The sequence below is a fragment of the Marmota flaviventris genome, chromosome 20 (genome assembly GCF_047511675.1).
Source record: "Marmota flaviventris isolate mMarFla1 chromosome 20, mMarFla1.hap1, whole genome shotgun sequence".
NCBI lineage: Eukaryota > Metazoa > Chordata > Mammalia > Rodentia > Sciuridae > Marmota > Marmota flaviventris.
In genome coordinates this window covers 15,952,381-15,977,543 of record NC_092517.1, presented here as the reverse complement: position 1 = coordinate 15,977,543, position 25,163 = coordinate 15,952,381, and the positions used below count along the sequence as shown (strand labels likewise).

At 37.6% G+C, this 25,163-nt stretch overlaps 1 protein-coding gene across 2 annotated transcripts in view; it reads right to left on the bottom strand.

The window, feature by feature from the left end:
• Atg7 (autophagy related 7) overlaps positions 1-25,163 on the bottom strand; it is a 242,774-nt gene that overhangs the window by 91,676 nt on the left and 125,935 nt on the right. For both annotated transcript variants that reach the window (XM_027931875.2, XM_027931878.2), the window contains exon 18: positions 10,673-10,795. In XM_027931875.2, the coding sequence (XP_027787676.1) occupies positions 10,673-10,795 (123 nt within the window). The remainder of the gene's footprint in view (positions 1-10,672; positions 10,796-25,163) is intronic.

The following is a 25,163-nucleotide window of genomic DNA, read 5'->3' as shown; positions in this document are numbered from 1 at the left end:
CTTCTTGGCACTTTGCATCAGGGATCTTGGATGCTTTTCTGCCATGGGACAGTCTAGGATCCTTTCTTTATTTCTCCTCTTCTGTACTTGGAGTTTCAACCTCCAAGGACCACCTCCAAATCTGGCTCTCTCCTGGAGCCCTCTCCTGCACCTGACCCCCTGAGATCCTATGGAAGTGCCTGTACCACAAGCGGGACTCTGCATACTCGCGGCCTGTAGTTTCTATTACTTTTCCATCTGACCTCCCCATCTACACATGCCAGGCTCCTGAAGGGCTGGCTTGTACCTCTTTGGGTCCCACACTATCATGAACATAGCAGAAGGTTGATAAATAGTTGTTGGTTGACAGAAGTTGTGATAAAATAGCAACAATATTTAATAAAAAAAATACACACCTTAGGAGTTTTCACATCACCCCTACCTGTTTCCCCAAAGCTGAGAAGCAAGATGGATCAAAACTAAGATCTTAGAACCACAGATCAATTTAATTTTACAGTCTCAAAATATGGAAACCCCCCAAATTCAACACATAGCAGCTGTTATACTTGCAAGTGAGAAGGGTCAGCTGTAAAAATACAGCCCCTAGAAGAACACTCGCAGGGCACACTGTAGGAACACCTCCGGGGTAGCCCTCCACGACAGATGCACAGCCAGAAAGCTGGGCTCAGCTGTGCCCTGGGCCACACTCTGCCTGCTAACCCCCCAAATTCCCTAAGTTTTCACTTTCTCACTCAGACTCAATCTTGAGAAACTCTTCCAACCCAGCAAAATTCATCAATTGATCTGTCTTAATAATTCAAAGGCACATAAAACCATCAGAGCTTCTGACCTTGTCAAAGAAATCAGTGTTCCCTTCATCTCTGAACCAGTAGAAAAGGATTTAAAACAAAACAAGGCAGTCTCAATGTTCAATGTACTCTTCTCAACTCTTCAAGATTTTGTTTCTGTTTGGCTTTTTCAAATACTGTAAATAGTCTTCATGAATCTATTCCAATCTCAAAAACTTGAGGCACTGGTGTTGGATGGGTAGGAGGCAGTGCTCAGGACTGGCTGGCTTATAGGCTGCCCTGATCAGACTAGCATGCCCTGGTGGTCCCTAGAGAGATCTGCTGGAGCAGCAAGGACCTCTGCTGCAGGATGCCTCCAGGATCCTGGCTCCTCCTTCAGAGGGGAGGAACAGGATGTCAAGGGAGTGGAAAAGATACACTTGAGTTTATATATACCAGGTGGTTAAATATCATAAAAATATTTTAAGTACAAAGTTCCCAACCAGAGGGAAAAGCAAATGGCTAAAAATCTGTGAATTATGGGGAAAAATCTGAACCTGTACTAGATTTTATGTCATATTATAGAATCAGTTCCTTGTTCTAGTATAATGGTATTCTGTTTACACAGAAGGATGTCTGTATTCTTGGCAGATTAATAATACAAAATTAGGGGTGGTGTCACCATGTACAGAACAGGCTTTCCAACAGTTCAGCAAAAGAGAAAATATGTACGAGAATGAGCGAGTGAGTAGAGAGTGACAATAAGATAAACCAAGTGTGGCAAAACACTAATGGTTGAATCTAGGTGGAAAAGAAAAAAAGATTGTGTGGTAAAAGGGAAATTTTAAAAATTAAGACCCAGGCTGAAATCTGCATCTTTGAAACACTTACTGAAACTCACAAAAATAGACCACAAAGTGCTTTCATCTTCCCCTAACCCCTCTATTTGTGGCTGTAACTGACATCTTGACTCTGTCCCCTCCCAGAAAGCACCCAAGGAAAGCATTTAGCCAGTGGCCCCTTCCATACTGCCCCCAGGTGAGCGGAGACCAGGCTGAAGTACAACAAAAAGAGAAGAGATTGTTATGATGATCTATGCAAAATCCATTCCTACAAAATGTGAGCAAATGTCCTTCTGCAGTGTTGTCAGACACACAATGAACACTGCAAGCAGATGGAGCCAGAGAGGAGACAGGAAGTTCCCCAACTATACATGTAAGGGCTGTATGCTTGCTTACTTTTGAAACATCTTTGCGGAGTCACGATTTACATGCCAGATCAATTCATCCATTGAAAGTGTATGATTCAATGGTCTTCATATGTTCACAGTTGTGCAACCATCACCACTATCTAAAATTAGAACATTTCATGGCTTCCACGAGAAACCTTTACCCACAAGCAGTCATTCCTCATTTTGTCCCCAAGCCCCCATAACCACACCTTGGCAATCTCGGTTCTTCCTTTTGACTTTGCCGATTTTAAAATTCTGGGCATTTCACATAAATGAAATTATTTAATATATGGCCTGTCATGATTGGCTTCTTTCACATAATGCAATGCTTTCAAGGTGCATCCATACTAGGGCAAATATCAGTAGGCTTGTTTTTTAACTTTTTATTGCCAAATGATATTCTACTACCATTCCAATGTAATGTCCATCTTTTTTTTAATTCATGTATCAGTTCATGGACATCTGGATTGTTCCCAATGTCTTAGTATTATGAATAATAGTTTTATAAGCATTTGTGTACAATTTTTTTGACTTAAATTGAGTTTAATTGATACATAAAACATAAGAATTTGGGGTTGTAGCTCAGTGGTGGAGTGCTTGCCCAGCATGTGTGAGGCCCTGGGTTCAGTTCTCAGCACCAAATAAAAAAAATAAATAAATAAAGGTCCATCAACAACTAAAAAAATTAAAATAAAACATAACAATTGTACATATTAACAGCGTACCATCTGATATTTTGATATATGCACATACATTGTATAAAAAATCAGGTTAAACATATATATCTCCTCAAACACTTCTTTATCACTTCTCTAGGATGAAACATTCAAAATTATTTCTTCCAGCTTTTTCAATTGTGTACAACTCTGGTATGTATGTATTTTTGCTTCTCTTGGATATACACCAAGGAGTTGAATTCCTGGGCCATCTGTTAATTACGTATTTAACTTTTCAAAGAACTGCTAAACAGTTTTAAAGTGGCTGATGCATTTTACACTCCCACCGGTAGTGTATGAGAGTTCCAATTTCAACTTTGTCAACAGTTATTGTCTTTTATTTTAGCCATCTTAATGGGTGTAAAGTGGTATCTTTTAGTGTTGTGTTTTGTTTTTTGATACTGGGTATTGAATCCAGGGGAAAGCCATATCCCCAGTCCCTTTCATTTTGATACAGTGTCTCACTGAGTTGCTGAGGCTGGCCTCAAATATGATTCTCCTGCCTTAGCCTCCCAAGTTGGTGGGATTGCACTGGCTTCTTATAGGGGCTGTGATCTGCCTTTTCCTGATGGTTAATGATGTTGAGCACCAGCTCATGTGATTATTAAACATCTGTATATCTTCTTTGGAGAAATGTATATTTAAATTCCATTATTTGAGCTGTATTGTCTTTTATCACCAAATTATAAGAATTCCCTGTATACTCAGATATGACTTATATAAAGCTATTTTCTCCCATTCTGTAGCCTTTTTTTTTTTTTTCATAAGTGTCTTGTGCACAAAGACTTAAATTTTGATATGGTCCAATTTATTTTTTTTTATTTTGTTAGGTGCTTTCTTGTTTAATTGCTTATGGTAATTTTGAGGAACAGAAATTATTAATTCCATTCCACAGTGAGGAAAATGAAGTCAATGAGGTTAATCACGGCCCACACCATATGCTAGAGCTCGGATACGAACTCAGACTTCCTGACAGGCCAGGGCTCAGGCTGCTCACATGCTCCCTGAGGACCAAACAATACAGTTTTTTTTTTTTTTTTTTTAAAGAAATTCCTTAGATAATAAATGTTCAGCATTCTAAAGATGTTGTCATTACTTAAAATCAGGGAGCTTTGGAGCTCAACTTTGTAAGTTGTGCTGAAGGGTGAGGAGTGACACATTTTATGAATATGTTCAACTATGGCTAGGGTCAACTTGACTTTACAAAGAAGCCAAAAAGTCCTGGGCACAAAGTCTGACATATGAGCAAAGATATTAGGCTAGATTATATCATTCTGGAATTATATATACCACTATACCCACCAATCAATACAAAGTTATGAGAAATGTTAGGGCCCAAAGTAGACCTATATCTCAAAAGACTGCGTTTAAAAATGTTTCTAGTAATGGCACTCAGATAAAATAGAGACCAGAAGACATACATAAGATGCATTAACAGGTAGTTACTTTGATGTATTTTAGAGCATTTTGATTTAAAAATTGAAACCTCTTTTTCTTTGTTGGTTATACCTGGTATGTTCAACCTACAGTTCAACCTTCTCATTTGAAGTGGGGAAACAGATGTAAAAAACACTTGATGTTATTCATCCAAGGTCAAAAGAGAGCACTAACAGAACCAAGACTAAAATTCATGGAGGACTCAATTCTCATGTTCTATTTCTTAATCTTTGCTTTGCTTTCAGTATTTATGATTTCCCGCTTCTCTCTCCCAGAGGCCTCCAAGTGGATTATGCCAGCCAAGCCTTCTTTTGAGAGGTGAGGAGCTCTTCCCAGACATCAATGTCTATTCTCCAACTGGATCCTTCCCTAATACCAATTTATCTAAACATCTCAAATCCCTGTAGATAACTCTGACAGCAAATAAGAGGGACACATTTTATAAAGGGAGCTCTGAATGAGATACTGCCAAGCTTTAGTTAAAAAAAAAAAAAAAAAAACAGGCTCTAGTTTCCAACCTAAGAAATAAATGGCTTTCTGCCTGCTGTTTCTGTCTCTCCTCCCCTCTCTTAGGAGTGAGGGCCAAGGCTGTGTCTTGAGGGATTGCTTCATAAGAAAAAATCAAGGCAGGGCGCAGTCCTAGGATGAGCCAGCGCAGGTTGGAAGAGAGCTGCAGAGGACTCTGGGAAAAAGAGAACTGGACTCATGAACAGGCGAGGTCAGCTCCCAGAGTGCTCTCCCTCCATTGGAAACAGGTCTGAGTGCTGACACGCGGTTTCCCACAGCTTCTACTGGCCTCCAAAGGCATATTTGTCATCGGAGGCTCTTGATGAAGCTGTACATAAATATCTGACTGTTATTAAATACAAAACAAAACAAAAAAAATATTCCACAGGAACCAAATCAAAACCAGCTGTGAGGGGGAGAGGCCAAAAACTCAGTGTAAGTGCAAAAGGCCCAGCAGAAACACTTGTTAATTGTGTTATTTACTTTGCTGAATAGTAAACTGCTGTGCCAACGAAGTCCTATCACATGACTGTAATGTTTTTCATATGACTTTCTTGCTATGAGAGAAATGGACATTCTATTTTCTAGAATTCTGAATTTTGTAGGATGAGTCAGAGTCTGAATTTTAATTCAGGATGGACCGACCCATCAGCTCAATTCTGTTCCTTTCTGTCAGCGTACATATGATTTTACAGTCTATGTTATAGCTGCTAAACATTTTTTAATGGTTACTTATTAATCCTCAAATATTCAGAAGCAAATTTTGCTTCACCAAAAACTGAACAAAAGTGCAAATTATATTAATGCTATGTCATATATGCAACCCTGAAATCACAACTGCAGGACACAACTTAATTACTGACAATACTGTCAAGGTGAGGAAATAAAATAGAGCCTAAAATTAACTCTGGAATCATGGAACATGGAAACTTTCAACAATGAGGGTGAAGAATTTAAGAGAAGTTGAGTCATAGGAATTTGAATTTGGGAATTTTAAATTTTCAAGTATATACCAATATGGCTCCTATTATTAATTCTCTAATAAATCAGTCTTTTCTCTAAGCTAGATTCAGTTGGAAGATTTTTGGCATTTCTCACAGCACAATGTTGAACCCACAGGTGGAACACAAAAAATACATGCAAACTGACATTTCATCCACAGTATGAGAAATAACCCTAGGAGGATAAGTCAGAGCACATTTTGTGGAACATGGCTAAGGCATTCACATGTTTGATTTAGATCTTCAACAGATGTGGCAATTAAAAAAAAAAATTGGCAAACTCCTGAAGAGTTTGACTTGAACACCTTGCTGGTTGACTACTGTAAGGTCATTTTTTAGGCTCCAAATAAAATAAAGAGAGATCAAGGAGGAATACCAAGTCAGGGCCAATCTCTAAAGACCCCAATCATTCTCAATAAGGGCCTTGAAAATAAAGGTAAAAATTATCTTATTTACCTGGCAATAGAAGTTGGGAGCTGAGTGAGGCCCTTCCTCTGCAGGACCTTCTCATAGAACATGATTATAATTTGGCAACCAGATAGCCTACAAAAAATATTGATGCCTGACTGAGGCCCCTTCATTATGAACTATAACACTGGCAAAGACAAATGGCTCTGTGATGAGTGTATTTAATTTTTCTACATGTAACCTTAGATAACATTAATCTCATTAAAACACATATTTCTCATTTAAATTTATAAAAAATTATACCCTAGTTTTACAGCCTCTCTTCCTTGTGCTAAATAGAGGATAATTTTCCTTTATTTGGCCATATTAATTTACCAGTTCTTTTCTTCCCTCAAGGCTCCAATTTCATCCATCGCCAATGCCATCAGTTGTCTTTACTCCATTACCTTAAAATCATCACTACCTGAGATGAACACATCTCCACAAGCCTGGGCTCCAGGACCAACTTGTGCTCTTGCACCACAACCCTTCCTCCAACAAAACTCTCTAGGAATTTGCCCACTAATCCCAATGGCAACACCAATACACCAGCAACCAGCAGTCATTTTTGGATATGTGATGGTGGAAGAGGGGACATGAGTGCAAAATTTAGGGTTATATTAGTCATTCTCACCAAATCTGGATGGTCCTGCTTTGGATCCATGTTCTAATACAATACAATGGGCCCCTGTCCATGAAAATAAAGGCACTTGGTGTCTCTAGTGGGATCAGCTTTGCATTCTTCATTCACCAAGAAGAATGTGGGGCAGACAGACCATAGGTGTTGAAGGATACAGGAAACTTTATATAAAGTCTGTTTGGGAGGCCATGAATTGCTTGAGAGTTAGATAGTGGTAACGGTAGCACAATCCAGAATATATGAGAAAACCACTAAATTATACACTTTGAAAAAGGATGGGCTTCATGATATATGAATTACAACTCAATAAAGCTGCTATTTAAAAAGCATCTTGATTTTAGTAACTTTGGCTCAACTGCATCAGACTGCTCACGATACTGAAAAACACTCTGAAGACTCGGCCTCAGAGATCTGAATTGGCTGAAGAAGCCCCAGGTACCTGGTCTTCCCCATTCCTGCCAAAGTCCAACTTTATTTTTAAAAATAGCTTATCATCCTTCAAAACTAATGGAAACATTTGTTCTCTTCCTGGGAGACTTTTCTTGATACCCCCTTACCCCAGGTAGGAGCAACTGCTCTCTCAATACTTCACATGAAAGACATTTTTTTAAAAAATATAATCTTTAGTTGTCAACTGGCCTTTATTTATTTATATGTGGTGCTGAAAATCGAACCCAGGGCCTCACACATGCTAGGCAAGCGCTCTACCACTGAGCCAAACCCCAGCCCCCTAAGACATTTTTTAATGATACTAGAGCTCAGGATTTACATCTCTGCTTCTCACACTCAACTATGAGCCTGGGAGAGTCAGTGTCTCATTCATTTCTGTATTCAGTGACTACCACAGTGTCTAGTATCAAATTTTTCAAAGATCTTCAGTAATTTTTAAAAATATTGTATATAGTATTTAATAAGTATTATTTACTTATTTAGAGCAGTTGTGTGGCATGCATGAGACCCTGGGTTTAATCCCCAGCATATCACACACACACACACACACACACACACAGCACATATATATGTTTAAACAAGGTATACAATGATATTGTCACATATAAGTATCTGATTGAATCTTTTGCAATTCTGATGTTGATGGACAAGGTTGCTAATATAAATAAGCTGGAGCTTTTCTATATGGAGGGTAGATTTTTATGCTTTGTTTTTTGGTACTGGGAATTTAACCCAGGGCACTATCCACGGAGCCACATTCCCAGCCCTTTTTACTTTTTGAAACAGGATCTCCCTAAGTTGCTGAGGTTGTCCTCAAATTTACAATACTCCTTTCTTAGCCTCCCAAGTTGCATACAACCATGTCCAGCTAACTTTGTACTTTCATCACTGAATATATGTAAAAACACTGGAAATAAAGTATGTAAAACAAAATACTACCTTTACATATATATGTTTATATTTGTTGATAATACATTTATTTTGTTTTACAAGTACACACACATTTTTCATAGTAATGTAAAATTTTTGTTACTATTAGGTCCTCTAGTAAGACTGTATTTTGTGTGTTAGGGTCTTCTCTTAAAACAGCCCTGTTTAGAGTTTTTAAAGGAAAATAATGATCTTTTTTCCATGGCAAGCATTACAAACCTAAATACCTATAAGTGTCAGCAACTGCAGGGCAGAAAATATATGGAAAATATTCCCAAAGAACATCTCTGGGAAGCAAACTAACAAGTGTGCCTGTCTCCAGGAAGGAAACTGGGGACTGAGAAGTAGGCATAGAAGAAAGAGTTTTATTTATCTATCTATTTATTTTTGTGGTTGCGTGTGTACTTTGTTGGGAGTCCAACCCTGGGTCTAGTGCCTGCTAAGCATGCACAATACCACTGAGCCACACCCCAGCCCTTCACAGAAGATTTTTTTTTTTTTTTGTCTTCAGACTGTATCAACTGCATTAATGATCCATAAAATGTCATTCTCAGCTCTAGCTGAGCATCACTATGAAGGAATGTGGACCTACAGTTGCCAGATCTGATTTTTTCAAAGAAGTTGAAATGGGAAAATTCAGACTTTTATGTAAAACTTGTGATTTTCCAGTGTTGGCCTTAATCAGAATTTAACATGTAGGGCAGGCCAAAAACACCAGAACTACAAGCCACATCTGGCTCACAGGCCAAAGAGTTTATCATCTTTAAAATCTGATGTGTGGCTTATGATTCCAGAACCATAAATATAACTTAATGGTGGAATATTAAAAAAGAAAACTCAGGCTTGTACACCATGCCCTTCCTGCCCCACCACTCATTAAGTCACTATTGTTCTCTTAAATCTCCACTTCTCTTTTGAGTCTTCAAAAAGACTCTCAACATTTGACCAATGAAAATGCAAAACACACCTGGTTCAATCAAGGAATCTGCCCATCATCCTAGCATCTGCTCTGAAGAGTGAAAGGCGGGTCAATTTCAAGTTGCAGTTTTTCCAGCCAACTAATGAGAAATATATAAACTATATCTAGCTGGGTGGCAAACCTTCCCCAGGCCATCTCATCAAGTGATTGCAAGTTGCACAGATATTCATTTCTTCTCCCACACCACCAGGCAGGACGGCGCTGCTCGAAAGACAAAATAGTGGCCAAATCAACATGTTCTGAGCCCTGTTTGGGAATCCAATCACAGCTCTGGGAGAAATTGTCAGAGTCACTTAAAGTCCTGCAAAGATGCCAGTCATCTCCTGAAACTGAAGAGAAGAGATTCCCTAGGGTTCTAACTATTGTCCATCAGTGGAAGAACTTGTCTGTTTAATGCCCACATAACACCAAAGCAAGTTTAAAAAGAATCAGTGTGAATTCTAAGTCCAGCACCTTACATGTACTAGCTTGATTCCTGGAGCATCTGAAAAATCTCACCTTTGTCTGCTTAAAGCTCCAAGGAGTTCAGCTCTGCTATTTCCACATAGTTTCCTATACTCAGTGCCAGTTTCACCCCTCCAAACAGCAACATTTTCACATTTGGCTGGTCCAGTATTGGGCTTGGCCAGCTACTCACTGACAACGCGGGGCCTTCCCCAGTATCAAGGATATACAACCCGTTACAAGGAGTTTACCAGCAAACAGGACTAATGGCAACTCAGCACCTGTACCACTCCTGCCGGACATGGGAAGTCAAGGTTTTCCTTATGCAACTTGTGGAAATGCCGACATAGGCCCCATTTCTCCTAATAGCTTCTTCACCCAGGCGCTAAAGGGGAAACATGATGATTTAGGAGATGCTGATCTCACTTAGTCACCCATTCTGAGGAACTGTACATTTTGCCAATTGACCCACATAGCTCCATCACCATGTACACACAGCATTCCCTTTTTTAAGAACACTGAACATTTGGAAAAAAAACAAAATGATAAGGTATTTTTTAAACTCAAGACTTTTTTTTTTGGGGGGGGGGGTTGCAATGATCCAGGAAATAAAGAGCTACAAAATATTCTAGCGGAGAAACAAATCATAACTCTCCCACAAAGGTTGTTACAGGAGAATCCATTTCATAATAGCATTCTGTGCTTAAGATGACTGATCAAATTGTGAAATACAAGCCAGTGTGTCATTTCTAAAGACCATGGGGCCAGAACCCACCGTCTGTGCTAATTTGCATTTTGATACACGGACACTGGAAGCAACTCTCCAATGGCCACACTCATGCTCATCTTCAGTACGGACAAGGAGTACGTGGAAATCAATAACCTGTACTTTTTCTATCATTAATTTTGTGCATTAGGCAACAAATGGGACAGTGACCCACACACGCCATTGTCAGTCACTACTGAAGATTCTTTCTTCTCATAACTATCAGACTCGCTTAGTGATATGAGCTCTGAGGAAAAAGGTCAAAATTAATTGCTTTCTACCTTTTTCCAGAAAGACAAATATCAAATAGGTTTCAAATATCAATTCCTCAGTACAGAAAGCTTGTTTTATTCTTACCTCGGCAGCTTGGGTCTCTTGATGCAGCAATGTGAGACCAGTCAAGTCTTCCAAGAAGGAATGTGAAGAATTAAACACCTTTGCTAGGAAATTAAATCCTTCTCGTTCATATTGATCAAGAACCTGTAAAAAAAAAAATTGTATTTTTAGAAAGGAAGATGCAGATTTTAAATGCATATTTAAAAAGACTTTCATTTCTAACAAGAACTTGCTATGTTTGTTTCCGAAATATACCCCCAAATCTTGTGTATTGAGGGCTTGCTCAATAAACAAGAGGTGGCAATGCCCAGAGGAGGGGCCCTTGGAAGGTGACTGGATCATGAAGGTTCTAAGCTCATCACTGGATTAATCTATGGACGAATAGCTTAACAGGCTATTGGGAGGTGGTGACAAGTTTAGGAGGTGAGTCCTTGTTGGAGGAAGTAGGCCATGGGGGGCAGGTCCTTGAAAAGTATATTCTGTTCACGTACCCTTCATTTTTCTCCTTTCTGCTTCTGGCTGCCATGAGAGGGGCTCCTGACTATGATGTTCTACCTTACTATAGGCCCCAAAAGAGCAGAACCAAGTGACCTCCGACCCCATAAGCCAAAACAAACCTTTCCTTTTGGGGGGTTGGGTGTACCAGGCATTGAACCCAGGGGCACTATGCCACTGAGCTACATCCTCAGTCTTTTCAATTTTTAGTGTGAAATAGGGCCTTGCTAAGGCTGAGGCTATCCTCAAACTTGTCATCCTCCTGTCTTGGCCTCCTGAGCTGCTGTGATCTTAGGCATGTGCCACTGCGCCCAGCTGCCTTTCTTCCTTACAAAGTGTTTCTCTCAGGTATTTTGGCATAGTGATGGAAAGCTGACTAGCACACTTGTTAAAAGGGAAATCAAAAGGAAAAGTTAGAAAAATTATCTCTAAAATATAGAGATAATGGTGCAATCTGGTAGGCAAAAAACTGGGCATGCTTAGTATTTATCACTTTTGTCCTTCTTAGAATAACAATATCGTTTTCTAGTTCAGATCCCAGTTTTTCCCAAATAAAGTGTCATGTAAATTCACCAAAAAATCTAGACGATTCGAGGTTACCGATTCTAAAATTCACTTGATAGAAAACAAACACCAGATGGAGAAACAGCCAAGAAAAAGAAATTTAAAGTATCATAGGAAAGGGAGGAACAAAAGGATTTTGTTACAAATGTGACATACAAGCTACCCAAATGTATTTTTAAACCTACCCAAAAGGCTAAAATGAAAAAGAAAATACCAAGTGCTGACAAAGATGCAAAACAACCAGGACTCTCATAGAAGTGCAAAATGAAACAACCATTTTAGAAATTTAACACTTATATGCCCTATAATCTAGCAATTCTACTCATATATATGTGTATTTTATTACACACACACACACACACTGAACAAAATGTGTGCATATGTGCAACAGAAGGCACAAGTGCAAGTGTCCATAGCAGCACTATTCACAACAGCTCCAAACTAGAAAACACTTAAGTGTACACTCAGTAAAATGAATAAAGGAGTTTTAGAATCATCATAAAAAAAAAATCAGAAGATAAAAAGCCAATAGTCTTGCTAAGAGAACAATGAGAAAAGTAACTTGTTCTTAGAAACAAACAAAAACAATTGTCACAGGGATCAATGATCACAGGAACTCTAAACTGGAGAAAGTAGCAAATATTATTTTATCCTATGGGCTGAGGCTTCCTAATGTGAAAATATGAAATTCAAAATGCTTCAAAATCCAAAACTTTTTGAGTGTTGACATGACACAATGGAAAATTCCACACAAGACCTCAAGTGGTAAGTCTCATTCATAACAAAGGTACAACAAAAATACTGTATAAAATTATCTTTAGGCTGCATGTATAGATACATATGAAACATAAATGAATTTTATGAACTCTAAGATATGCAAATATTCCAATATCTGAAACACTTATGGTTGCAAGCATTTCAGATGAGATACTCCACCTGAGTTACTTGAATCTTTAAAACCATGTGCATATATTACTTAAACAGTATTAAAACTTTAATTTCAGTGCCAGAGAAAGGGCTCCAAAGAGGCAGAGGAAGAAACCCTGAACCACCCATGAAGAAGGTGGCAGCTCTCCCCAAGGCACAGCAGTGAGGAGGACAGGGTGAGCAAAGGTGCTATAGTGAAAAGGGAGGCAGGATCTAAGCAGCAGGCACAAGATCATCTGCTGCCAGAAGAGGTTGAGGATGGGAGGGCCATGGAGCATGCACAAAATGGGGAAGCTATGAGAGGGGAAGCTAACCAAAGCACATCACTGTGCAAGCAACCTGAGTCAGGACAGAAACGTTTTTTGGAAAAAGGTGATTAAGAACCCATCAGAGCCCAGATGCTGGGGACTGGCAGGAAAAAAAGATAACAGAGACAAGGCCAATACCCAGGGGCTGGTGAGCACCATCAAAGGACCTGAGAACAGTCCCAGGCTGGTAAAGAAAGATGACCTGCAGGCAGTGGGATCAAAGGTTGGGAACCCTAGAGAGCTGGAGGGGCAGGGTATCCACAAAGTCAAGTCTCAGGCTGATTAGCCACAGGAAATTAATTGGACAACCATGGCCTGGATAAAAAGGCATTTAATAAATAATTCCTCAGTAATAATGAGATTCCTTATAAACCAGGATGTTATCTTAGGAAGAATGTGCATGAAAATTAAATGACCTTTTTCAAAATTATAAATACTTTGTATTTAACAATCAACTTATTTCTGAGTGAATCCCTAAGCTTGGTAAATAGCTACCTTATGCCAGGATTCCAGTAAGACAAAAGATGAAATGAGTTTGAAATGGACAAAAACTTAGGGGGGAAACAAGACTGGAATAATTCCAGACATGATACTTTTTTGGAACTTATTAAACTTTCAGATTTGAAGCCTATGTTTCCACAGATAATTTTGTAATGCCACAAATCTGACAGTGGAAAAACTAACAGAAGGGAAGAACAAAGGACAGGCAATCAGGATGTACAGAAAGTTTAATGCAGAAACATTATTAATAGCACTGGCTGAAAATTATGTGGAAAAACTTAATCCTCTAGGGGCATATTTAATCATGCAAGTGTTTTCCAGTATTCTCTTTATGTGCTGTGAAGTTAATCTGTGTTACAACAATAAGCAGCTTATAAAAGGTATGTGGATTTTCCCCCTGCTATAAACAGTTTAATCTTCTTAGAGGGGAAAATGTGTTTAAAACTATCTAACACACACACACACACACAGAGGGAGGGAGGAAGGGAGGGAGAGAAAGATGCTGTTACAATGAATCTGAGCAGCTTGCTGGTGTACTTAAAATACCCTATGTCTCTTAGGTGTCTTAAGTGGATTATATAAGACATGATCTGAGAACACATATTATGTAATATACATATTACATTTTGCAGGGTTATATTACTCTAAAGAGTTTGCTACATAAAGAAGTTATAATCACTTAGAATAAAGATATGCATCCTTTCTTGATCCATGATTTTCTTTCATCAACTGTTTTATAAGGCAGATTTTCTTTATTCATGACATATACAAACACACACCTCTGGTCTAAGATGGTAGAATCTTTCCTTAAACACAACTGTAGTGATGAGCACTTCCCTAGCCTGTGCCAGACCCTAGGAGCATCACTTGGCTCAGCCTTTGATGATACCTTATTCTTTACTGAATGAAGACCCATAGTTTCCAGCTAGGCATTTAAGACCCTCTATAAACCCTCATTAAGACCCTCCAATTGGGGGGAACTCTCTGTAAAATCTCTGTCATGAAACAGAGATTTTCAGACTATACCCATATTTCAGGATTCAGAGTTTATCTTCTTTTTTCTGATATGGGGTCTTGCTATATTGCCTGGGCTAGGCTCAAACTTATGGAATCAAATGATCCTCCTGCTTCAGCCTCTAGATTAACTGGGACCATAGGTGTGTGCAACTACCCCTGGCCTATATACTTAAAACAAGGATTCCAGGAAGCTCTCCATTTTTAAAAAAATAAAATGTTTATATATTTTCAAAGGTGGAAGCAAACACAGTTTCTACGAACCTCTTGTTCAAGTCTTTTCTAAAAAATATTTTTTTAGTTGTAGATGGACACAATATCTTTATTTTATTTGTTTATTTTTATGTGGTGCCTCACGAACACAGTTGTCTCACACATGCTAGGCAAAAAATGCTCTACCACTGAGCCACAACCCCAAAAGTCTCTTGCCTAGAAATAATACTTGCTCTTGATGATTTACAAATACATGTGTATATGTTTCTAAATAACTTATTTGAAGTAATAAGGCAAAACACTACTTCCCCTGGGAAAACTGCAGAGAGACAGGTGGATAGAGAGAATCATGGAGGGGGAGCTAAGAGAACCAGAGGTACAAGCTCACTAAAAGACAGAACTAATCATAAGACCTACAGCCCTTCCCCTCCCCCTACACCTTACCACAATATCATTAAAACCCATTTATAGCCTTTCCCCAATACCTAATGTCTGGCTAGCAAGAAGCAAGGCATATTAAAGGCAAAACAAAACAAAACAAGTTTGAAGAGACAGAGCAAACATCAGAACCAAACACGGCAAGAATGTTGAAATTATCAGGGAATTTAACACAACTATGATTAATCTGCTAAGGGTGCTAACTGACGAAGTAGACACATGCAAAAACAGATGAAAATAGGAGCAAAGAGATGGAAATCGTAAAAAAGAACAAAACAAAGTTCTAGAGCTCAGAAACATGTAACAGAAATTAAAGTCTTTGAGATGGGATCATTAGTAGACTGGACACAACTCAGAAAATAATCTCTGAATTTGAGAATAAATCAATAGAAACTTCCAAAGCCAAAAAAAAAAAAAAAAACAAGAACAAAAACAACAACAACAAAAAAGCAAGATAGAAAATCCAAGAACTATAGGACAACTGAAGGTGTACCATTCAAAATAAGAATACAAAAGGGGGCGGGAGAGAGAGAATATTTAAAATATTTAAAACAATAATGACTGAGAATTTCCCCAAACTAATATCAAACACCAGTCTATAGATTCAGAAACCACAGAACACCAATCAGGATAAAAGCTGAAAAAGCTGCACCTGGACACAACATCTTCCAATTACAGAAAATCAAATATGAAGAAAAAAATCCACAAAAAAACCAGAGGGAAAAATTACCTTGCCTATAGATGAACAAAAAAAAAAATAATAATAATAATTAGATTGTGATTTCTCCTAAGAAACCATTCAAGCAAGAAGAAAATGGAGTGAAATGTTTAAAGTATTGAAATAAAAAACCCCAATCTATAATTTTGAACCCTGAGACATTATACTTCAGAAATGAAGGAGAAATAAAGACTTTCTCAGACAAATAAAAACTCTGGGAATTTGTTGCCGATAGGCCTGCCTTGAAAGCAATGTTAAAAGTAGTTCATTTCAGAGAAAAAAAACAACATGGGTCAGAAACTCAGATCTACAGAAAGGAAGGGTATCAAAGAAAGAATAAATAAAGGTAAAATAAAAACTCTAATTTTTCTTATTTTTAATTAACATAGTAGTTTATTCAGAATGATGGCGACAATTTGTTTATGTATGCTTATGCAAGTAGCACTCATGTATACATGTTTATCTATAAGTGAAATGAATGACAGCGATGATACAGGGCCTAGGAATTAGGAGGATTTTGTTATAAGGTACTCAAATTACCTGTGAAGTGGTGCAGTTATCTGAAAGCAGGCTTCAATTAGTTGTTGATACATATTATGAATTCTAGGGCAATTAATAAAAAACTGGTGAAACAAGAAATATGACTGATAGGCTACAAAGAAAAAAATGGTATCATAAAATGCACAAAACTACGAAAGAGACAAAAAAGGGTAGACAAAAATAGGAACAAAGAAACAAGGGCAAGAAATGGAGAACAGTAACCAATAAAATGGATATTAATACAACTATAGTTGGCCCTCCATATTTGAGGGTTCTGTATCTGCAGAAATGATCAACCACAGATAGAAAATATTCAAAGAAAAAAACTGCATCTATATTAAACATGTACAGATTTTTCATCATTATTCCATAAATAGTACAGCATAGCAACTATTTAAATAGCATTTGTGATGTATTAGGTATTATAAATAATCTAAAGGTGATTTAAAGTATATGGGAGGAAATACAGAGGTTATATGCAAATACTATGCCATTTTTATAAGGCACTTGAGCCTCTACATATTTTGGTATTCATGGCAGTGGGGTGTCCCAGAACTAATCCTCCAAGGATGCTAAGGAATGACTATCAATAATCATTATGAATGTCAATGGTCTAAATATAGCAATCAAAAGACAGAGATTGAGCCGATAGTGTAGGTTAGTGGTATAGCACATGCTTAGCATGCTTGAGACCCTGGGTTCAACCACCAGTCTGCATGCACACACATGAATCCCCCTACCCCCCCCCCCCCCCCCAGTTTGGGGTTGATTTGTTGTTCTTTTCCTAGGGCTTTGAGATGCAATGTTAGGTCATTTATTTGTTGACTTTTTCTTCTTTGAAGGAATGAACTCTATGCAATGTACTTTCCTCTTAGAACTACCTTCATAGTGTCCCAGAGATTTCAATATATTGTATAGGTGTTCTCATTTACCTCTAATTTTTTTAAATCTCCTCTTTGATATCTTTTTGCAACCCATTGTTCATTCAATAGTATATTATTTAGTCTCCAGGTGCTGGAATATCTTATTTTTTATTTTATCATTGATTTCTAACTTCATTCCATTGTGGTCTGATAGAATTAAAACCAAGAATCAATAAATGGGATGGATTCAAACTAAAAAGCTTCTTCTCAGCAAAAGAAACAATCAGTGAGGTGAACACAGAGCCTACAGAATGAGAGCAAATCTTACCACAAGCACAGATAGAGCACTAATCTCTAGGATATATAAAGCACTCAAAAACCTTAACACCAAAAAAGCAAATAAACCAATCAATAAATGGGCCAAGGAACTGAATAGACACTTCTCAAAAGAGGATACATAATCAACAAACTGAAAAAGTGTTCAACATCTCTAGCAATTAGAGAAATGTAAATCAAAACTACTCTAAGAGTTCATCTCACTCCAATCAGAATGGCAGCTATCAAGAATACAAACAACAAGTGTTGGCAAGGATGTGGGGGAAAAGGCACACTCATGTCAACAACTCTTAGCAAACTTGAAAGAAACTTCTTCAATCTGATAAATAATATCTACAACAATCTAGAGCTAACAAGTTAATTAATGGTAAGAAATAAGAAGTTTCCCTACTAAAATTAGAAATAAGATGAGAAGTCCCTTCTTGCCATTTGTTACATTCACTCACACACACACACACACACACACACACACACACACGTATACATTAGTGTATATAGACATATATTTAGTGTGTGTATATATTAGTTGTATATGGACACATTTTATTTATTTTTATGTGGTGCTGAAGATTGAACCTAGTGCCTCACATGTTCTAGATAAGCGCACTACCACTGAGCTACAATTCCAGCCCCTCACCCTTTGTTTTCAACATTGTAGTGAAAGTCCTAGCTAATGAAATAAGACAGAAAAGGAAATAAAAATTAAAAAAAAAAATTGTCTTGTTTGCAGTTGGCATGCCTTGTCTATGTTGACAATCTGAAGAAATCCATCAAAAAACTGCTAAACAGTTGATTATACCAAGGTTGCAAGATATATGGCTAATATAAAAAAATTAAAAATATAATAAATTCCTAGGAATACAAAATCTAGCAGACTAAATAAATCACTAAGAAAATAGAAAATCTGAATAAACCTATTCAGTAGGGAAGAGAATGAATCAGTTAAAAAACACATTCTAACTCATTTTACATTGCCAGCAGTAATATGATATTAAAGCCAAAGACACTGTAAGAAAACTGTAGAATATCACTTATGAATATTAATACAAAAATTCTCAACAAAATACACTAATCAGTGCATTGATTTTACATCCTGATAGTTTGAACTAATAAATGAATTTAGCAAACAGTTTTTTTCCTTCTTTTTTTTTTTTGGTGTGGAATCTTCAGTTTTCTAAATATAAAATCATATCTTAAATTAAAAGCTATATATTCAAAGGATATTAACAACCAGTAAGATTTATTTCTGGAATGCAAGGATAGTTCAATATATGAACATCAGTGAATGTAACACCATGTTAACAGAATGAAGGGACAGAAAACCTCACATGATCATATCATTTGATGCAAGAAAAGCATTCGACAAAATTCAACACCCTTCCATGATTTAAAAACAAACAAACAAACAAAAAACCACCCAGTAAACCAGGGGAAAAAAAAAAACCTCAATATCAAAAAAATCAACAAAAGACCCCCCCCCATAGTAAGCAGCTTCTCAATAATCGAAGAATGAACACTTTTCATTTAAGATAAGGAACAAGGGGCTGGGGTTGTGGCTCATTGGTAGAGTGCCTGCCTAGCATACATGAGGCGCTGGGTTCTATCCTCAGCACCACATAAAAATAAAATAAAGATACTGTATTCATCTACAACTAAAATATATATATATTTTTAAAAAGAGGAACAAGGCAAGAATGCCTACTTTCATCATTTCTATTCAACATATGAGGAAATACTTGGACAGTCATGTTCATAGCATCATTAACAATAGCTAAAATGTAGGAGAAAACCTAAGTATCCATTCACAGAAAAATGGAAGAGTAAAACATGGGATTTACATCCGATGGAATATTATTCAACTAGGAAGAAAGAACCTTGAAGATATTATTATGCTGAGTGAAATATGCAAATCATGAGAAGATAAATACCATAACGTGTCCAATTACACGAAGCCCATAGAATGATGGTTTCCGTGGGCCGGGGTAAGGGAAGGGAAAGTATTACTTAACAGGTGCAGTTCCAGTTGTACAAGATGAAGAGAGTTCTGAAGATAGTGGATTACAAACGTATTTAATATAACTAGACTGTATATTTTAAAATATACAAATGTATGATATGTCAAGATCATTGCATTTTCATGAGCAACCAATAAAAAAATATAAATTTTGAATGGTTAAGATGGCAAATTTAATAATATATAAAATCACATATAAAATATTTTTTAAAAATCTATGAATGAGGTCAAAGGATACTTGTCAGTGAAGTGAATTCCTGAATTCATGTTCAAATATTTATTTATTTTTGCGGTACTGGGGATTGAACTTGGGGCATTTTCCCACTGAGCTACATTCCCAGCCCCTCTTATTTCAAGACAGGGTCTCACCAAGTTGCTAAGGCTGGCCTCAAATTTGCAGAGATATGACTATTACACTCTGTATATGTCCAACTTCTGTTACTAATGAAATAACTGAGGCTGGGTACTTAATAATGGAAAGAGGTTTATTTAGCTTACAGTCTCGAGGTTAAAGGGCATGGTGCTGGCATTGGCTCGAATCTGGTGAAGGTTTCATGGTAAATGACATCACAGTAGTGGTAGTATGTGTGAGGAGAGATCATGGCAAGACCTAAAGTCAGAGAGCCATTTAGGGGTTAGGCTGTCCCTTTTAGCAACCCTCTCTCAAGATCTAAGGTCCCACAAGAAGCACTTAATCCCTTCAGAGGGCAGCACCCTGGTGACCTTAACACCTATCACTAGATTCTATGTCTTAATACTACCACTCTGGGGACCAACCTTCTATCACTTGAGTCCTTCGAGAACAAACTCAAGCCATGTCCAAAGTATAGCACACGCTTTGAAGAAATCATAATAAATCTTCAAAATCTTTGTTTAGACAAGAATTTCTTAGGTACAACACAAAAACGGAGAAAAAATGTGTAAATTAATCAGGATTTTTCAAAGTAAAAGATATTTGTGTTTCAAAGAATATGCCAAGAAAATGAGAAAGCAAGCCACAGAAGAGGAGAAAATATTAGCAAATGATGCATTATGAAAGTTATATATGGGTTTGGTATCCAACATATATGAAGAATGTCACCGTACCAATAAAAAGAAAACAAAACCCTAATCTAGAAGTAGATGAAGGACTTAAAAAGCCATTTCTTCAAAAAAGGTATAAAAAGGGCCAATTAGTGCATAAAAAGATGCTTAAAGTTACTGGTTACTACGGAAATGCATAACCAAACCACAGTGAAATGTCACTTGGCATCCAGTAAGATGGCTACAATAAAAGAGAGACAATAACAAGTGGTGCCGAAAAGTTGGGAGAATTGCAACCTTCCTACATTCCTAATGGGGATGTAGAATGGAGCCGCTGCTGTGGAAGACAGGGAGTCCCACAAACTGCTAAACACAGAGTTACCATACTATCCAGTAACTGCACTCCTAGGTTATATCCAATAGAACTGAAAATATGTTCACATGAAAACTTGTACGTGAATGTTCATAGCAGCATTAGTCATAATAGCCCAAAGTGGAAACAACCAAAATATTCTGCTGTCATGTATAATTAATTAGAACAAATTTAAAAAATGCAAAAATAGATGAAAAAATGTGGTGAATATGTACAATGGAATATTATTCAGTTCTAAAAAGAAATAAAGTATTGACATGTGCTACAATCTCAGCGAACCCTGAAAAAAACATGCTAAGAAGCACCCACACAAGGCCACATGTTATATGATTCCATTTATGTGAAATGCAAGAATAGGGAAATCTGGAGAAATGGAAAGTAGATTGGTGCTTGCCAGGGTCTGGAGGCAGGGTAGGGAAGTGCTTACTAATGGGTATGCGATTTGCTTGGGAAGTTATAAAAATATTCTGCAATTAAAATGATGGTTGCACAATATTTTGAATATACTGAAAAACTACTGAATTGTATAATTTAAAATGAAATTTTATAGTAGTTTGTGAATTATATCTTAATTAATCATACGCCCACACAGTGAGCTATTAGTGTGAGGATCTAAGGAAAAATGACTATAAAGCAGCGTAAGCAGTTAGAAAACACTACCAGATTCCGACAGCTGTACCCCTGCCCTCCTCTCCCCATGCCCCCATCATCTGTGGACTGCTAGGGAATCCTTATTCTTCAGTGCATCATTTCCTGTTGGCTAAGCAAGCACCAAGATCATTCCTGTTAGAATTATTCAACAATTTGTCATTTCCTGTTAGCTATGCAAGAACCAGGTCTAATTCGTCATCTTAAAAGATCAAGATGAAAAGATAATGAATGCATTTATATTACAGAGGGCGACACGATCACATGACCTCCAAGTTTTGAGGAGTGGGAGAAATGTAAAGAACTATCATGAATCCTTGGTAGAAAAGCTAGTGTAAAGAGGGAAGGAGGGAAGGAAGGAGGGAGGGAGGGAAGAGAAAGGAAGGGAAGGGAGGGGAGGGGAGGGGAGGGGAGGGGAGGGAAGGGGAGGGAGGGGAGGGGAGGGAGGGGAGGGGAGGGGAGGAGGGAGGAATGTGGATGATCAGAAAAAGCAAATCAGCCACCTGAAACCCTTTCTAAATCTTTAAAAGTAGCTCTCTTTTAAATTCTATCATAAAAGCAAAGTAAGATATTTTTAAATAATGTAACTTTACAAGCCAAGCTGGTTAAAAATATTATTTACAGCTGGTTAACGAGGATATTATAATGATCCAAATATTTACAAATGGATGCTCTGAGTAATGCCCATCTATTTAGATTTATACTATTGTAGGTCATAAATGTGAGGGCTTCTTTTAAGTATCAGCTTGAGTCAACAAAGGGGCAAACTGGAAACATGCAAACAAGAAGCTGCTCCATAAATAATTACAAACCAACACACTCAATGCACTCATTCAATATTAATACTAAGTGTGTTCTAGCTCACAGACTTCTTAAAGAAATCCAGTGTTTCAGTATAAGGGCTGTCAAAGAGTAACCAAATAGCCAATGAAATGTACAACATGCAGAATCATTTTCACACTCATAATATTCATGTCAACTCAAGGTTTGCTTATACATTAATGTGTTGTTAATTTGTTTTTGTTTTCTTTGTTATTTTTTTTGTGGTACTGGAGATTGAATGCGAGGTGCTCTACAGCTGAGCTACCTCCCCAGTCCTTTTTACTTGTTTTTGATTTTTTGAGACAGGGTTTCCCCGAGTTGGTGAGGCTGGCCTTGAACTTGCTATCTTCCTGACTCAGCAGCCTGAGTTGCTGGGATCACAGGCATACACCTCTGTACCAACTTTTTCTTTGCTTCTAAATTGGTATTCTTGTTAATTTCTAAAACCACGTCAGGGAAAATCCACTTAAGAATTAATTAGCATTTAGGGGCTGGGGTTGTGGCTCAGTGGTAGAGCTCTAGCCTAGCATGTTTGATCCCTGGGCACTGGGTTTGATCCCTGGCACCACATAAAAATAAAAACAAATAAAATAATGGTATTGTGTCCATCTACAACTAAAAAATTTTTTAAAAAGAATTAATTAGCATTTAAAGGGAAGATTGTCCCTTCCTCAATTAAATGTAAGCAACTCACAGGGGGAGAGAAAATAAACCTAAAAGTAAAAGTTTACAGTAGGTACAAGTTGTACTTCTTAAATGACTGCCTTTCATCCCTCATTATCGGAACAAATTAGACAAGAACTACCCCGATAAAAGAAAAATTCTGAGATGCCCTAAATTTAAATACAAGTACCAAAGGATGGATGGGAGGATAAGCTAACAGCTGCAAGTCAAACTAGTAAAAGATAGCTGCACATTCCTGAATGTACAGAAAATCTTGACAAAACACCAGGCTGCTGACCCTGCCAGGTGCCACTGCACCCCAACCAAGCCAGAAGCAACCAGTGCTTCTACTTACGGATGGCCCTCCTACCTCAAGCCTTCCCTGCTTCCAAAGTATTCCCACCCTTCTAAGCCTATGTAGGTTCAATGTCAACAATTTGTACCTGTCTCCCCAAATTCTCCTTATGCAAATGTTCTTTGCTCCAGGTCCAGCAGACATATATCCAACTGCTCCCTGGCCCAGCTGCTGGCAGCTGCAGGAACTTGTCCCAGGTCCTGGTACTTTTCTGTTTAGGACCTCCCAAGAGCGCCACAAATACTTTCATTTCAGGGAACTCTTGTTATCAAGAGTTTTGGTTAAACATCTCATTATTTTCATCTGAACACAAAAAGTGAAATGTCTACTACATTTAAAAAAAACTAAGATAAAAACAATCTCTTAAATCACTTCTCTCTCTCCCTACTACCATTTCCCCCTGAAGCCCTTAATTAAAACAACAACAAAAACATCTTCAAATTTTATTTCATTCTCCATCTTGCTCCAATGAGGATTTCCTCTCCCCACTCCAAAAACAACTTATATCAAGATTCCCTCAGATTGATGGTTGTACAACAGTACATACGTTGCTTAAAGTTACCAAATTATAGTGACAATGGTGAATTTTATGGTATATAAACTGTATTTCAGTAAAACTTTTCAATAAAAAGAAAGATCATTAAGAAACATGAACTTCAATCCATAACACAAACACCTTTGTAGATTATTTTAGTGTTAATCTACTGCTTGGGTTTCTAATTATTGTAGCAATATGATGTATGTTAAGCATCTGAGAGAACAGATTTCTCTTTTTAATTAAGACTTTAAAAGTACCGAATTTCATATTCACCATTTAAAAAAACAAATCTAATTTCACAAATTATTGGACAAGTACTGTGTTTCAGGGAAGTGTTTATTACTATAAATACTATATTTATTATTATAAATGCTTTGGTTAAACATCTTCTCATTCTCAACTATTAAATAAGCATTTATAGGAATACACAAAGATTTCTGAGGTCTTGTAGCTTACAATTTCTAATTCTTTTTCAATCTCTCAGCATCATCTAGCACAGTTAATTTTCCTTCTTTCTGAAAAAAGACTTTTCCACTTGGCTTCAAACATTTTTATTTATTTTAGCATGGTCCTGGGGATTAAACACAGGGCCCTGGGCATGCCAGGCAAGCGCCCCACCACTGAGCTATACCCCTCGCCCACCATTTGGCCTCAAGACAGCTGTATGCTCTGGTTAGTTCCTTCTACCTCATTCTTCACTCCCTCTCAGTCTCCCTGGCTGACTCCTTTTTTTTTTTTTTTTCCTTTTTGTGACCTCTAGACATAGATACCTCAGAGTTCACTGCACCCCTTTTCTGGGTACACTCATTCCTGCATGACCTTGTGCTATTTCTATCCCTGACCTCTCCTTGAGCTTCAGGCTCCCAGTCCCTGCCCACTCGGCGATTCCACCTGCCATCTAAATCTCAAAGTTAACATGTACAAATGGAGAACTGATGACTCCCTTTTCCCCCAGCCTTCCACAGCTTAGTTAATGGCTCTACCACCACTCAGTTGTACAAGTCAAATAAACACCTGGGAGCTTTCCATCTTTCTTTCCTCAGCCACACATCAAAGCTGTTTATTATGGTTTGGATCTGAAATGTCCCCCAAAAGCTCAGTGCTAAAGGCTTTGTCCCCAATGCAGCAGTATCAGTAGTGGGGTCTTTGGGAGGTGACT